The 16,698-nt window shown below is 40.5% G+C and overlaps 2 protein-coding genes across 12 annotated transcripts in view; both read right to left on the bottom strand.

Moving 5' to 3' along the window:
- Positions 1 to 16,698, bottom strand: part of ARHGAP28 (Rho GTPase activating protein 28) — a 723,491-nt gene that overhangs the window by 270,457 nt on the left and 436,336 nt on the right. The gene's annotated exons all lie outside the window — the stretch shown is intronic.
- Positions 1 to 16,698, bottom strand: part of PTPRM (protein tyrosine phosphatase receptor type M) — a 449,317-nt gene that overhangs the window by 301,874 nt on the left and 130,745 nt on the right. For all 11 annotated transcript variants that reach the window (XM_050306131.1, XM_050306135.1, XM_050306149.1 and 8 more), the window contains exon 3: positions 9,252 to 9,517. In XM_050306131.1, the coding sequence (XP_050162088.1) occupies positions 9,252 to 9,517 (266 nt within the window). The remainder of the gene's footprint in view (positions 1 to 9,251; positions 9,518 to 16,698) is intronic.

Below are 16,698 nucleotides of genomic sequence, written 5' to 3'. Positions count from 1 at the left end.
TTGGAGCAGATGTAGACACTATGTTCTTTCAGCAGAAAGAGAATGATACAGAGTGCAAACATATTACAAGGATAATATACAGCTCCATAATATATCACAATTTCCTGATGCTGAATAAACAGTCAGAGAACTGACTCTGATTCAAAAAAAAAAAAACATCTTGAGGTGAGAAAAATCTTCACACTCTCTTGCCTCTGCCTTCTCACTTCTTTCTCATTGCTTTACCTGTGGACACCGATCCTGTTGTTCTCTCCCCCATATCAACTTCCTAAACTGTGTGCATTTCTCTCTCCCAGCCTCCCTGGAGTGAAATTGATGTAAATATGGCTTTAACTCCACATGCCAAAAATACTTTTCATTCTAGTTCTGCCTCCTGTCCACACAAAAATTTCAACCTACAGCGCTAATGTTGCCCATAGATGAATCATGCAGCAACAAGGAAAACACAAGATGGGAATGAGCAAAGTCCAAATGCCACCAAACACATTTTTCAGAAGCAAGTTCTGCCAGAAAAGGATTGCTCCTTTTCACAAGCCTCAGCCTGTAACCCTCTGAATGCCGGATGGCACTCTACTGGTGTTTTAAGTTACTGATCCACAGCAACAGTGTATGCATTGGGTTTCCAGCATTCAGTAGAGCATCCCGAACAAGACTATTCAAAATTTCCAAATATCTCTTTCCTACAGAGTGAAAGAATCTTCCGGTGGAACTGGTCTTAAGAACTATATTGGGAAACAGAAGTCCCTAAGAAGAAAAAAAAGTAGAAGACTCATAAAGAATAACTTGAATTCAGAGACCCAAAATAGCCTTTCCAACCACGACTATTCTTACCCTCACCTTAACTGCTTTGAAATGAAAACACAGAGAGAGGTGATGTACACAAAGTAACCCTAAGTTCTGATGGCAGTGCGAGACCCACAACAAGAAGCATTTCTATTAACAAATGTGACAGAGTTGCACGTTCTCCAATTGTATTATTCTATCTGAAAAAAAAAATATGCTGGTGCCTCTGGAAGAAGGTGGAGATGCTCTATTTCTGGAGGAGCTACCAAGCCTATTCAAAACAGAGAACATCTGAAAGACCACAGGGTCTGAGAACCACAGCATAGCTCCGGGAACCTGCACTTAGTGCAGAGATGTTACAACATGGTAGTGAAGAACTGGGAGCAGACAGACAGGTCTCAGAAATGGTGGAAAAGTTTCCCAGGGAAATACACTGTCACAAAGAAAGTCCCTGAGATAACTGAATCCAGCTGTGAAAGCAAAGACCTGCCCATAAAGACGAAGGGCTGGGGACAGTTATTGATTTGTTTTCTTTATTCTCTAATGGCTTTGAATTTTCTCTGTTTAGAAGAAAAATACCCCAACAATTAAATTTCTGGGTTTTATTGAAATATAACTTTTTAACAAAATAAAACCTCTCTTTCTTATGGAGCACTCAGTATAGGAAGATCTGCGCAAAGCCATCTGAAAGGCCTACCAGATCTGTGATCCCATCACTGCAGAGCAAAGTGAGTCTTTTCAGGTTCTCAACTTTTAGACAAGCTAAGTTCTAAAAAATCCCATGAGGAACTGGCACATGCACACCTGTGGAGCAGCCATCCAAACCAGTTTTTAGTTTTCTGTAAAAAATATTACTGCCAGACAACAGGGACTTTACTATTATTTTAAAATGTTGCATAATAGTGTCTTTTCTAAAGAAGTATCTGACTTCCAGCAAGACCAATAACCTGAGCTTTAGGAAAGAAAACATACACAGTACCTGATTACATCTCAAAATAATTTCTGTAATTCCAGTACCTAAAAGGGACCTAAAAGAGAGCTGGAGAAGGACTTTTGACAAGGGCATGTTGTGATAGGACAAGGTGTGCTGGCTTTAAACTGAAAGAGGATAGATTTAGATTAGACATAAGGAAGAAACTCTTTACTTTAAGGGTGGTGAGGCGCTGGAGCAGTTTACACAAAGTTGTGTCCCATTCCTGGAAATGTTCAAGGCCAGGCTGGATGGGGCTTTGAACAACCTGTTTCAGTGAAAGGTGCCCCTGCCGGTGGCAGGGGGGTTGGATGATCCTTAAGGTCCCTTCCAACTTAAACCAGTCTATGATTCTATGAACATGACAGTTATTCTAAGTTTTGTAATATAATCCCTGTTCTGTTCACAGGCTGTGAAATACTATCAGCTGCAGCATACAAATCCAGTATTTTATTAAAATTTATTATTATTTAAATTGATAAATGAAGATTATGGACTCAAATATCTCCTTATCTAAGCACTTTCTCTTTTTAGACTAAAAAAAAATTTCATTGTATGCATGACACGTTTCTGAAAGTCCTAGCAAGTGGGCTGCATACTGTGAGAGTGTGCTCAGGAAGAGACCTAGAAACACTTCCAATAGCTCATTTATTCACTGAAAACCTTATAGTAGGGTTATCAAGACTCTTCACAGATCTGGATCAGTTTTGCTAGTAATTCCACCAGAAATGAAACTTAGAAACTTATTTCACATCCAGTTCTCTCCATCATTTCGCATTTGAAAAGTAGCCTGCCTGGTAAATGCTAACATTTTTACTTGTGCCTCCAAACTTTGCCTTTTCTCATGGCTGACACAACTCCCGCAGGCAATGTAAAAGGCTCCAGTCAAAACAGAGACAACACTCCAGCAACGTCAGACTGGGCGGCCCTTGGATTTTTTTGCCTATTATTCCACCACCTTATCAGTCCGGAAACAACTGGTTAAAACACTGAATTCATTTGCTCAGGAAAAACTCTGCTGAACACTGCCCTCAAAGCTGTGTAACACCGTTCTCCCTGCTGCAAGCCTGCCAAACAGGAACCAGGGAAGCAGCTTAGCACTGCACTGTCCCTGATCCTCCCTGCTTCAGTGAAGAGCAAAATTAGCTTTTCATTCCTGCCATTTCCCCTTGCTACATATGAACAAAGAAAGGAGGTCTGCTCACCAACATAAATGCTTACTGCTGAAAATGTGCGACTCAAGATAACCCGTCTGCGCCAAAGAACAATAGAAATAAACAGGTTTTGTTGCCACACAACCTCACTCAGTAAATTCCTGCCTTTGTTGCTGCAAAATTACAACGCTTTTAGTCAAAAGGTGGATTGTACCTCATATAAACACTCTCTACTTCACACGACTTAAAAATAGCACTTTGCAAAAACAAGAAAGAGAAAGGAGCATTAAGAAAGCTGCTTAACGTCAGGCTGCAATCCCGCCCCACTGCATCCCCAGCAAGCAGGCAGTGCTGTACCACACGCTGCCTGTATCACCACGCTTCCTCTCTGCCTGCTCTGCTTTACTGCACAGAGTGCCTTTCTTCAACTGCATTTTACAAGGTGCTGGGAACAGTTTCTCTCCAGAAAATTGGCATTGACTTGCACCCCGTGGGTTGAGTTCTTCTCCCCTTTCTGACTCATACCTGCTTTATCACCAGGCCACAATCACAGCGGCTGTTTCCTCATCACAGCCATGTGAAGGGCGGCTCCTGACCTGGTCCTTCTCAGGCCCCACAAAAGTCCATCACAGCTTATTGACTTGGGCTGCCTAAAATGTGTTCAGGCCTCCCTGGCTGGGAATTCCGCTTCACGCTGTTCCCCTCCCCACCTCTCACTCCAACACAACTGGCACTTGGCACTCACATGCGCACTCAAGCACACCAAATAACATTTTGGTGACTGCTGCCAATCTGAGACTACAAAGTAATCTCTTATAAGCAAGAAGGACTGAAAATCGAGTCCTGACATTAAGGCTTCTTAAATCTTATTCTTCTCTTTTTGTTTTTAAACCAGTTGTTGTCTTAATATTTCTCTTCTGAAGGCCAAGAAGCTTTCCTGGTTTAGGAATAACGGAAGGGAGAAAATAATAGAGCCTTGTGTATATGACCAAAAGCACATGCCTGATGACTCTTGGACATTTTTAGACTGCTGGGGTTTTTAAATTTAGCTATGTGGTTTGCCCTGGTGCATCTTTCTCAAAATATCTATTCCCAAAGCACCCAAGTCAATGAAGAAGAGCTATTTAAGATGCCTAACACAGGTTTTTGATTCAAAATGCAATATGCATTTCAAAGTTTCTCTGGAGTTCAAAGTGCAGTTCAGGAACCGTATGTGTGCAGTTGAATGAAACATACAAAACACATGAGAATGTGAGCCTGACCTTTACTGCACAAGAAGCTTAATTCTCTGTCCTGGTTGATGACTTAAGTACATTGCATGAGCGAAACTCCAATCAAAGCATGTACAAAGCAGGTTATGAAAGAAATGAAAGTTTAAGTCCAGATTTGAAAAGGTAGGATGGATCTGCTGCTTCTTATTCCCTAAACTCCTAATTTACAGTGTAAAGTGTCAGAATGGTAAAGGGTAAATCTTATCTCTGTGTGAAGTGAAACCATGTAACTCCTTTGTGTCCTTACTAAAAAACATCAGGAATTACTGCCAGGCTCTTATCCCATTTTTTTCATTCCAGCTTCACAGGAATTTATGTTTAAAGATGGTGCAGTGGCGTAGACAGTTGCATTATTCCACTGGAAGTTATTTTTAATCCTTTCAATTCCATCTTTGGATTTTAAGTCTGTAGAGTTTGTTGTTTTATTTAATCAAGATTTGTTTCACTTCACTGCTGCCATGACTGACTCCCAGCAAAGTACAAACCAAATAATTCAAAATACAAAAACTGATGGGGGGACAGTGTGTAGCTTGCAACAGTGCTGTGCTAAATTGCTTGCTTGCGGGGTTAGAAGCAGGGAACACAAAGCCACTCACCAGACTCAAACCAGCAGTCATGTTTTGCATATTGTAATGTTCCAAAATGGCAATACTTCAAAAACATAAAATATATTTTAAAAACTATTAATTGGTCTGAGAATCATTAACTAACCCAGGAAAAAAAAAAAAATAATTACTCCTTCACCCCAAACACACAAAACAAGAAAACAACCCTGAAATCAACAGATTTTACTCCCGCTAAAAAATCCAAATGAGAAAAAGAAATCAAAACTTAGAAGAAAATAAAAACATACATCAAAAAACCCTCAAACCCTCCCACCCTCTCCTGACTATAGGAGCTGCCTTTTCAGGACCTACTTGTCAAAGCATAATTTTAGAGCCTCTCAGCCTGCTGAGGCTGCTCCCCAAAAATCTAAAAGCAATCTCGCCACTAACCATAGAAATCTATGCAATGTTTAGTTCTCTTTTTCTGTATACATTCTAATTCTATTCAAGTAAGGAGGAGGGTGAAGGTCTTAGCAATTATGTGAAACCTTGTTTTGTTTGCAGGCTGTCTCTAAAGGCATGATACACTCCTTGATGCTCTTGCTTAAGATGCACCAAGCAGACAATAGCTCAGTAAAGCAAACAATTTCTCCCGTGACCAACGATAAAAAGAGGAAGGCAATGTTCCCTCAGGGGAGCACTCCTAAAGCGATTTTATAATACAAAAAATAAGACTGGTTCCTGTAGAAATATACCAGCCTCGAAACAAATAGCTCAGAGACCAGGAGGCACAGTAGAAAAGCACAAGCTGTGCTGATTATCTTTGACCCTCAGAAGGTGTTTGGAAGCTTGAATCCATGTTACTGCAACTACACTGTAATCGCTAACCGGACTGCAATGCAGACATACCCTAAAGTCAATGGCAGATGTTAAGCAGTGCTACTTAGAAGACCATTAATTATGGAGTTAAATATATCCTTAATCATCAGAATACTTGACAATTTAGGTTTAAATAATCGGTAAGTAAACAACAATTAACGTTGTTACATGCAGGTTATAATTGTGATTTATATATGTAATACAGTTTTCACATGGGGTGAAACATACACAAATAACTACCTAGTAAAAAGAAAAGGGTATACATTAAATGAAATTAATTACTTTGCTCAGAGACTGTACTTCTGAAAAGTCGATTCTAAATGTAAACCCAACCTGAAAGGTATTAACAAGCTTGGACAACTGGCGATACAATAATAAAGTACTGTTAATTACTAAATCTTTTAAATGCTTTGCATGTACACATTCATAATACATGGTTTAAACAAATAAATCTTTAGAAGTTGGATTAAAACTCACTCCATACTACATAATCTGATTTGTAGTCAGCTACCTTTAGTGGGAGTTATTTTGCCTATGTTTTTCAGGAATCAACAGCAAAACAGACACATCACACTGTGTTTTTAAAAAAACTGAATTGTATAAATAACTCTGAAATGTTATCATATAAAATTTGTCCTCAGAGTTCTGTAGTACATTTTGGTTTCATTTGCAGCTAGATATCTTGTATGTGTTCCATTAATGGAATGGAATTATAAGGCATTCACAGACATGCAGATGGATACACGGATTATGCAATTTAAAACACAACGAAGAATGATTACACTGCTTTGTCCCTTCATCTACTAATGCCACGTCTTCTCTTGAAGATCACTTATCACTAACTTACCATCCTTCATATACATGAAGCTAAAAGGTCTTCATCATTCCTTAAAAATCTTCTTAGTGGACTTATCTTAATTTTGTTCAATAAGGTCACACAAGCTCCAAAAATCACTGGGAGATGAAATCTTGTACATTTTGGAGGTTTCTTGAGGAATTAATGGATTCGTGCCAAGAGAGGTTGGGAGTTGAGGAATCAAATGAAAAGCAACTTAGGGAACAGACTGAGTACTGTACACCTGTCAGATGGGTCCTCTGCCTTCTCCCACTATTCATGTAGTCATCTGAGCTGTCACCTAACTTGGAGGCACACTCTCACAAGGCCCACATACACCTTCTCTCCTCCTCCTGCCATCCTCCCGGCTGCTTGCAGCTACCATCCTGACTCCCCCCAACAACAGACTCTGTGAAGAAGAAAAAGCATGACAACGGAGGAAAAGAGTTCAGGAAACAATGAAAAATTGCAAGTGTCAGCAGGTGAGTGAGGAAATTGCATTACAGATTTCTGAGAGGATGAAGGCAACCAAAATGGACACAACTGACCATAAGCTGTCGAAATGGTGACAGCGCTTCCTGAAGAATAAATTAGCTTATCTACAATAAACCCAGTGAAGTTACAGTATTTAACACAGATTCCTTGCACCACCAGGGATATTAACACAGCATAAGATGTTTTGGCACATCAGCTGAACTGTAGTACCTAACCAGGTATTATTTCAGACTAGATGCAGCAAATGCAAAGAAAATGACTTACTGTACTCCTCAGTGAAAGAAAGATTATGCAAGAATTTCTACATTTCCAGAGGCAAAGAAAGCACATGGAATCCATGACAGAAAGACTCAGGCACCTATTTTATATATCAGATGACGCATGGTAATTTTCCAAACTGCAGTACCCCATCCAAGCATATAAGGGTTCACCTGTGAATAAGGGCGAACAGTCCAGACGGCAGGTTTCGAGAAGAAAGAGGACAAGAAAGGTTATCCCTCTATTTTGGTGTCCAAATGCCCATATTACTCAGACATCAGTTAGATTTATCACACTGTTAGAAATCTGACACAGATTATTACTAATAACATTAGTAATAATGAGTACTAATAACATTAGTAATAACATTTGAAACTGTCGGAGCTTGCGTGTATTTTATGAATATGTTAATTTAAATTAACATAAATAGTCAGAGTCAAGGCTTCTATTAAAATTCCTCTGTCCACATTTGGTTCAGAGCTACAGTGAGGCTTTGAAGCACAACCATCTTCTTTACTGACTGATGATCATGGAGTATCTTGAGTTGGAAAGAACACTTGAAGATCATCGATTCCAACTCCCTCCTCCTCACAGTACTATCTAAAACCAAACTATATTACTAAAACCACCATCTAAACACTCCTCAAACTCTTACAGGCAACAATTAACACTCTGGCCTTTCAGCCTGAGAGATGTTAAGGTATGGCTAAACCACACTTAGACTCTGTCATCTGGGTCTGCAAGTACTGCATGCACTGACAGGCATCCCAAATTCCAAGAGAGTAATATGGTCCTGGCACTCCAAACTCATCTTTTGGACTAGAACTTTCTGTTTCATTCCGGCTGAAACAATCACAGAGGTAAAAACTCCAGGAAGTCCTTTGTCTTTATCTTTTTTTTCTTTTTCCTTAGAAGAAAAAGCATTCAAAAGGAATGGGTTCAGTTCACATATATCAGTTGCTGCAGCTACAGAAAGAGGCCCTCTATAACCTCCTCACAGTGGACACTGACAAACTCATCATGAGAAATTTAGTCACCTGGAACCGCACATGCAGGAACAGAAACAAGACTCTGCCACACATGACACTGATAATCAAGGCATTGATGTAGGAATTAAGATGTCCCCCCCCGTGGAACAACATGGTGGAAGAGCAACATTGTACTTCCTAGGGAGGTCTACAGTCAAAGAACCCCCATCTCTGGGACAGCTTTTCTTCAGAAAGTTTCACACCATAAGTATGGTGAGAATGTTCAGTACAGGGGACCAAATAAAATCCAAATAAAACTTTCTAAAGTGCATCTGAAGATGGAGGATCCTCAATAACATCTGTGTTTTACTGGTCTGCTCTTATTACACCACATTACTTGTTTGTGCAGACACAGACTACGCTTTCATGGGAAGAAGGAGAAAAACTGTTGAACTACTACACAACAGTAAATAACAGTATAATCTGTAAACCTTCCTACAGAAAAGCAGCACCCTGGGGAACTGTCAAGTGAAATTCTCCCTAAATCTCTAGGATGCAATCAGAACCCCATTCCTATGACAGCTACTATTATATCTATTCTTACTACTGGACAGAACAAATGTATATTACATTCAGAGTGAAGACTTCAACTGAGGATTCAGAGGATTCTGCTGGTTTTAAAGAACCACGTATTGCTGACCTAAATCAAACTTGAAGATTCTACTGTAATAAAATTTATTGGCATTCAATTCCAGCACCCCTAATGAACTGAAAGAATGAGTGAATTTATTAGAGAGAAACTGAGGTAATTGACTGAAACCAATGGCAAAATTTCTTGTTTCAACATAATTAGTTCATACACATTTAAAGCACGTGTGTGTGCATTCATTTCATACGCATCTATAAATATATATAAACTTATAAACACAGTCATATGTATGTAAAAACAAACATTTAGCATCATGTACAAAAAAGTAATTAAGATAAATATCAACTAGACATACTGAAAGGTATTTTGATTTAAAGTCAAAATTACGATTAAGAATGAGGTGACATAAATGAGAAACAAAATTTCATAAAAAGTAAAACATACCTGATAAAAATTGGGCCAGAAAGTGCTAATTGCCAGTTCTGTTCTGTTCCAAGCACCAGTGATAGATGTGTTCCAGACCGGGTTACCAAGAGGACCATCATTAACCTTCACATATATATTCAAAGTGCCAGGGCTAGATCCACTCTTGCTTGAAACATAATAGTGGAAATCAATACAATGTGTATCATTTTCTTTCAGATGAGGCATCAGGAGGTGAGCTTTCTGTCCCGCAAATCTCCCAGATGTATTAACCAACATGAAAGAACCTGCAAAAACAAAGTCACTGGTTCAATTTTTTTTTTATTTTATTTTTCTCTTCCTAATATGGTGATCTCTAACTAAAGAACCGTTAAAAAACCAATAATAATAATAATTCATCCATTTTGCTTTGCTTCTATTAACATAACAGTAGTTTGTATTCAGTAGGTATTTAATCTCAAATTACTTTTGGAGGATCTCAAGATTCTTTTGCAAAGCTAGTAAATATTGCAATCCTTATCCTACAACTGTAGAAAGAAAGACAGAGAAAAACCCAAACACTGAAGCGACCTGCACTGTGCTAAATCTAGAGATGTTAGTACAGAATCAACTGCAGGTCTTAACTACCTGAGGGTTTCTATATGCAAGTCTTTATTGGGTTTGCATGGCAAGGTTTTGGTGAAGGTGGAACTACAGAGGTGGCTTCTCTTGAGAAGCTTCCCCCCGTGTCCAGCAGAGCCAATGCCAGTTGGCTCCAGATGGATTCACCGCTGGCCAAGGGTGAGCCAATCAGCAATGGCAGTAGTGCCTCTGTGATAACAGAATTAGGGGGGAGGAAAAGAAAACGACAGAATTGCAGCCAAAGAAAGGAGTGAGAATACGTAAGAGAAACAAGCCTGCGGACACCAAGGTCAATGAAGAAGGAGGAGGAGAGAACTGGTGCTCCAGGCAGTGGAGCAGAGATCCCTCAGCAGCCCATGGCGCAGACCATGGTGAGGCAGCCCAAGGAGTCTATGGATGGAGTAGATATCCACCTGCAGCCCATGAAGGATCCCATGCCAGAGCAGCTGGATGCCTGAAGGAGGCTGTGACTTCATGGGAAGTCCACACTGGAGCAGGTTTACTGGCAGGACTTGTGACCCAGTGGGGACCCACGCTGGAGCTGTCTCTGTGCCTGCAGGACTGCACTCTGTGAGAGGGACCCCACTCTGGAGCAGGAGTAGACTGAGAGGAGCCCTCCTTCTGAGGAGGAAGGATTGGCAGTGACAATGTGTGATAAACTAACCACAGCCTCCACTTCCTGCCCCTCTGCACTGCTGGGAGGGAGGAGAGAGAGAAAATCGGGAATGAAGTTGAGACCAGGATGAAGGTGAAGGCACTTGGCATCCAGCCAAGGTCAATCCACCACAAGAGATGTAACGAAATTTAAGAGAATATATGTGTTCAAATGGTGTGTATGACACAGATGGAGTCTATCTAAAATGTTCTCAATTCCTTAGCCTTACTCTAGCTAATCACAAGTTATCTACTTGACTAAGTGTGACAATAGTCTCCCATACTCAAAAGCTGACAACAGAACGAACAAATAAAAATACAAACAAACCAGCAAGCTTTACAGGTAAAAAAGGGCATGTTGGTGTGAATTTTATATTATCATCACAACTTAAAACAACAAATGACAAGAAATGTAAAAGTATTCACATAAAATTACATTCAAATAACCCTCACACGAGTAGCTAGTCAATTTACACGCTGTTTTTCAATGCCTATTAATGTATTTCATTGAACTGTACATTCAAAATAATCATGTTACAGAACAGATGTGAAACTAAAGAATCTGTACTACTATACAGACATTAGAAAAATATAACATGATTTTCAATGTGACACTGAGATGTGCTGTTTTAGTGTTTCTGATAAAATGTATCTGGTAAGCTCTTCTTAGTTCATGAGAGGAGTAGGATGTAAACCGATCCTTTTAATTGTTTGACTGAAATATCATCTGAATCTCAGGAAATACACTTGGCAGTGTCATGACAGGTAAATCACATCACCTAGGTCTTTTGGGGCAATTTGATTTCCCACTTCTGCAAGTCTCACCAACTAATGCTTTCAGAAGCTGAAGTTTCCTCTATTGCAGTGCAACTGGAGCAGCAGCTTCACTCATAGAACTTTAGAAGTTGAAAACCAAAGGACATTCAGCCATCTAGTGTGGCCTTCTAAACCCAGAGTTAATTAAATAATGTGTAATATCTTGCTGTATCAAACATAGTAACTTCTACCGTGGCCTAAACTTATCTTCTAGACAGAATTTAACAAAACTTTCCTGGAGCAAGAAGGAATCTAGATGATGGATCCAGGAACACTGTACTGTAGGAGCCTGCTTCTGGCTTCATAAGAGAGCAGACTTCTTGCACCAAGCAAGGGTCACACCTTGTGTGCATGACAATGAAATCCTAAAGAGTCTGTGGATTAAGCTCTGTAAAATCAGCCTGTTCAAGGCAGAGTTAAGCAATAATGAGAAACTGATTATAGATACATCTGCAACATTACTCATTTTTTAAATTACATCCTTTGCTACAGGTACAAGAATGTGCCTGTCTACCTAGAATGGCTAGCAGTGCTCTTTTGAATGCTTAGGTGTCTTCTTCCAATGGGCCAGATGAACACAAAACATACACACAGTGTTTTGGTACACACTACCATCAGCATATGGGGCAAATCTAAATTTCAGGTGTAATCCAGCAACGCTGTGTGGGTTTCACTGAGGTCAAGCAAAAAGAAAACATGGATAATAAATGTCATGGAAGCCCCCAGCTGATGCCTTAAACCCTTGTCTTGGAAAGGCTGCCACACGACATAATTCACTATTTGGTTTGACAGAACCAGTTTTTCCAGGCATGGGAATTCCGATAAAGATCAACTTAGCTTCTACACCCAGCTTTAACTATGGATCTTCCCACAAAAAACAAACAAACAAACAAACAACAAAACAAAACCCAAAACCACTAATGTGTATTAAAATGAAATGCCATAATCACCATCACAGAATCGTAGAATGGTTCGGGTTGGAAGGCACCTTAAAATTTGAAAATTATGGGGCTGCTGTAATTTGAGAAAGCTCTCAAAGCATGACTACCACTACCTAAAGAAGCTGGAATTGTCATTCAAATGACATCACCTAAAAGGTATGTGCACACAAACATCAGTGCCACTTACACCCCTGAACTGGCATAATGAGGTGTGCCAGTTGAGAGTCTTCCCTTCAGTGCCTCAGCTAACATCCATCAGTTCTGCTCATTAACTTACAAGGCATTATTGTCTCAGGTGAATTTTAAGTCTTCTTTTGAACAATATTTACTCATATTAAATTTAATGTGATAAATTTAATCATTATTTATTACCCATCCTAAAAACATCATTAATCTCAACTTTCAAGTTGTTTATCTTCCAAATTTGCAACTATTCAAACTCTTGGAAAAAAAATCCATTAAACTATTCCATCATAAGTCTTGCATATCATTTGAAAAGATCAATTCACTTCTACCCATAATGCCCTCATCGTTTTACTAGAACTAATAAGCCTAATAATTCTTTTACCAAATTCAATTCTTAAAATTCTTCCTCATCTCATATGCATAGATACATCTCCCATTTTTTGTTGGAAATCGCTTTGATCAAGCTCAAACATGAAATCACAGATTTCCGAATATTATATTACTGCAGCCTCTTTTCCAGTAATAGCCAGTAAAAAAAACCTGCTTTCTGATGAATACTGCTTGTTTTTTCAAGCTTTTTTAATATTTAATGATTTTTGACTACTCACCCTGTAATCTTTTTCTGTTTTCAACATGACTATTATGCTTATAAACACTCCACTGGCATTTTGAAAGCTATTTCTTATATAACTAATATTATCTTTTTGCAAAAAGCAAGCAATGTATAGTAGGTCCATACAGACACAAGTTCACAAGCTATCATAGAATCATAGAATTAACTGGGTTGGAAGAGACCTCCGAGGTCATCAAGTCCAACCCTTGATCCAACCCCACTGCGATTACTAGGTCACGGCACTCAGTGCCACATCCAGCCTCATCTTAAAAACCTCCAGGGATGGTGAATCCACCACCTCTCATGGGCAGGCCATTCCAATGCCTGATCACTCTCTCTGTAAAGAACTTCTTTCTAATATCCAACCTAAACTTCCCCTGACAGAGCTTAAGCCCGTGCCCTCTTGTCCTGCTGCTGATTGCCTGGGAGAAGAGACCGACCCCCACCTGGCTACGACCCCCTCTCAGGGAGTTGTAGAGAGTGATGAGGTCACCCCTGAGCCTCCTCTTCTCCAAACTAAACAACCCCAGCTCCCTCAGCCTCTCCTCATAGGACTTGTGCTCAAGTCCCTTCACCAGCCTGGTTGCTCTTCTCTGGACCCGCTCCAGCACCTCAATATCCTTCCTGAACTGAGGGGCCCAGAGCTGAACACAATACTCAAGGTGTGGCCTCACCAACGCAGAGTACAGGGGAAGGATCACTTCCCTGCTCCTGCTGGCCACACTGTTCTTGATGCAGGCCAGGATGCCATTGGCCTTCTTGGCCACCTGGGCACACTGCTGGCTCATGTTCAGCCTCCTGTCAATCAGCACCCCCAGGTCCCTTTCTGCCTGGCTGCTCTCCAGCCACTCTGTCCCCAGCCTGTAGCGCTGCAGGGGTTGTTGTGGCCAAAGTGCAGGACCCAGCACTTGGCCTTGTTGAACTTCATCCCATTGGAGTCAGCCCATCTCTCCAGTTTATCCAGGTCCCTCTGCAGAGCCCTCCTGCCTTCCAGCAGGTTGACACTCCCTCCCAACTTGGTGTTGTCTGCAAATTTGCTGATGATGGACTCAATCCCCTCATCTAAATCGTCGATAAAGATGTTAAACAGGACTGGGCCCAGCACTGATCCCTGGGGGACACCACTGGTGACCGGCCGCCAGCTGGATGCAGCCCCGTTCACCAGCACTCTCTGGGCCCGGCCCTCCAGCCAGTTCCTAACCCAGCACAGACTGCCCCTGTCCAAGCGATGAGCTGCCAGCTTTTCCAGGAGTATATTATGGGAGACAGTGTCAAAGGCTTTGCTGAAGCCCAGATAGACACATCCACAGCCTTCCCCTCATCCACCAGGCAGGTCACCTGATCGTAAAAGGAGATCAGGTTGGTCAAACAGGATCTGCCTCTCCTAAACCCGTGCTGGCTGGGTCTGATCCCTTGTCCATCCTGTAGCTGCTGTGTGATTGCACTCAGGATGATCTGCTCCATAACCTTGCCAGGCACTGAGGTCAGGCTGACAGGCCTGTAGTTTCCCAGGTCCTCCTTGCAGCCCTTTTTGTAGATTGGCGTGACATTCGCCAACTTCCAATTGTCTGGGACCTCCCCAGAGAGCCAGGACTATTAGAGAAAATAACTGCATGTGCATAAATTCTGAGATATTTGTCTCAAGTTTCAGATTCAAATTCTTATGCAATCATTGCATTTTAGGAAAAACAGAAATCAAAGTAAGAAAATACTTCAGAACAGGCAGACCCACATAAAGCTTCCAGAAGCATCTCCCCAGGTCTGGAACAGTCAAATTCAGGTTGAGGATTCTGAAGCAGGGAGCAGGTATATATTGGAAACAACTAACTGAAATTAACTGAAAAGTAATTAAAATTACAGGACAATGTGAATGTTTCCAAAGTCCTAGTATCATAGAATCCTTTAGGTTGGAAAAAGACTAGAATGTTGACTTTGAATAAAGATTAGTTAATACTGGGTTTGTATAAAATTTTCTGAAGGGTGGGGAAAAGGGATCACATTTGAACTGCAGTTCCACTCATGAACACAATTTTTCTTTTTCTTTTTTTTTTTTTGTTAACAGGAAACCTGACTTTCCTGAATTCGAGGTTGATGCAGCTACAAGGTAACTCTCCATCTGTCTGATAAGGAGAGTCATGTGCAGTGTGGGTTATGAAATCTCTAAGGAGTTGTGCTACTCCTCTCACCCCTGGAGAGCCACTTCAGATACAGTAAGGCAGTACCATCCCAGGTGGAGGGCTTACTTAGCAGCTCTAATCACTCAGAAAATCCACAGGCAGATAATCAGCCAAGGTGTACACTTCATGGGGAAGTTTTTCACTTTTAAAAGAACTGTGCTCCTTCTGGGGTTCAAAGAGATAAGTTTGGTGCAGGACAACTTTCTTCTTTGCTTTAATTTCTGTCATCCCACATTTGGCCTATCCCAATATGCTCTGGTGGCTCTACCACTATCTTCTACAGCCAGTGAGAACTGTGCTACAAACTCCTAAAACTGTGAAATGATTTAACAAACACACTCACAACAGAGAGCTTCCCACAGAAGGTATGCAAGTTTTCTTCAAATCTCTCAATAGTTCTCATGATGCAGTCAGCTGGATTTCTTTAAAGGTGACCTAACATATTTCCCCAGCTATAACATCTTTTTAAGTTTTATGCTATGACTGGATCTCAAACATGCCACAGCTTTGAGACAGATCTGTCTGCACTTTTCCTTTAAAGTGAACACACCAAAAAATACCAAAAGGGCTTTGAAGAAATGATGTTTTATTAGAACATAAACTTGAACAAACTGTCTTCTGTCTGAAAACCCAGATTCTTTTGAGAGAGCAGTAAAATACAGCCATTTGAAAACAAATACCTTTTCTGTCCATGTCTTTGCAACAAGGACCCTTTTCCTCTAGACCTGCTCTGTACCGTAGCAACCTTCAATAGCCTTTATGGATTCAACAAACTCTACTTGTTCTCCTCTAGGTCAAAAGAAAAATCTTTCCTCTTCTCATCATCTCTGGCCTAGTTTTGTGTCCCTTCTCTATTACTTTAAGAAAACCTCCCAGGTGCAAGCTCTCCAGTCAGCTCATCTATTTCTGCCTGTCCTGTTCTTCCATGGAAAAATTTCTCCCATGGTCAGGTGCTCTCAAAGAAGGAATCTCCGTCTCTCCTGAGAACTTCCCCTAACCAAAAAGCATTCAGTTACCAACCATGGACTTATGACAGCATATAACATACATACAAAAAATAATTTTAAAAGACACCTTGAATCCTTACCTCATTATCACACAGAGAATGATATTACGTGCATGAAGAATTTTCTGTATGTTCCTTCTGTATTCAAGGAAATGAGATGAAGTTTCCAACGTCACCAACAGAATAAAACTTGTTCAGCACAAAGGCTTTCTCCCTGCCTCTGAGGTTATATTCACAGATGTTTCCTTGCCTTGTTTATTCCTAATAGGGCACAGGTCCACTAATTGATTGTTTAGCCTGCGTACCTGCAGTGAGATTTAAGAGGTCTGCCAGACACATCTGCTAAGTCTACCCTGAACAAAAAGAAGGGAAATCAAAATACAGGATACAGTATACAAAAGATTAAAGGATAGGAACAGAAATAGTAACAATCCACATTGTAACAAACGAATGG

This window comes from Myiozetetes cayanensis, unplaced genomic scaffold, assembly GCF_022539395.1.
Source record: "Myiozetetes cayanensis isolate MyiCay16 unplaced genomic scaffold, myiCay2020 scf1, whole genome shotgun sequence".
In the NCBI taxonomy this organism is placed as follows: Eukaryota; Metazoa; Chordata; class Aves; order Passeriformes; family Tyrannidae; genus Myiozetetes; species Myiozetetes cayanensis.
Note: the sequence above shows the minus strand (reverse complement) of the source record. Positions and strands in the feature narration are given on the sequence as shown.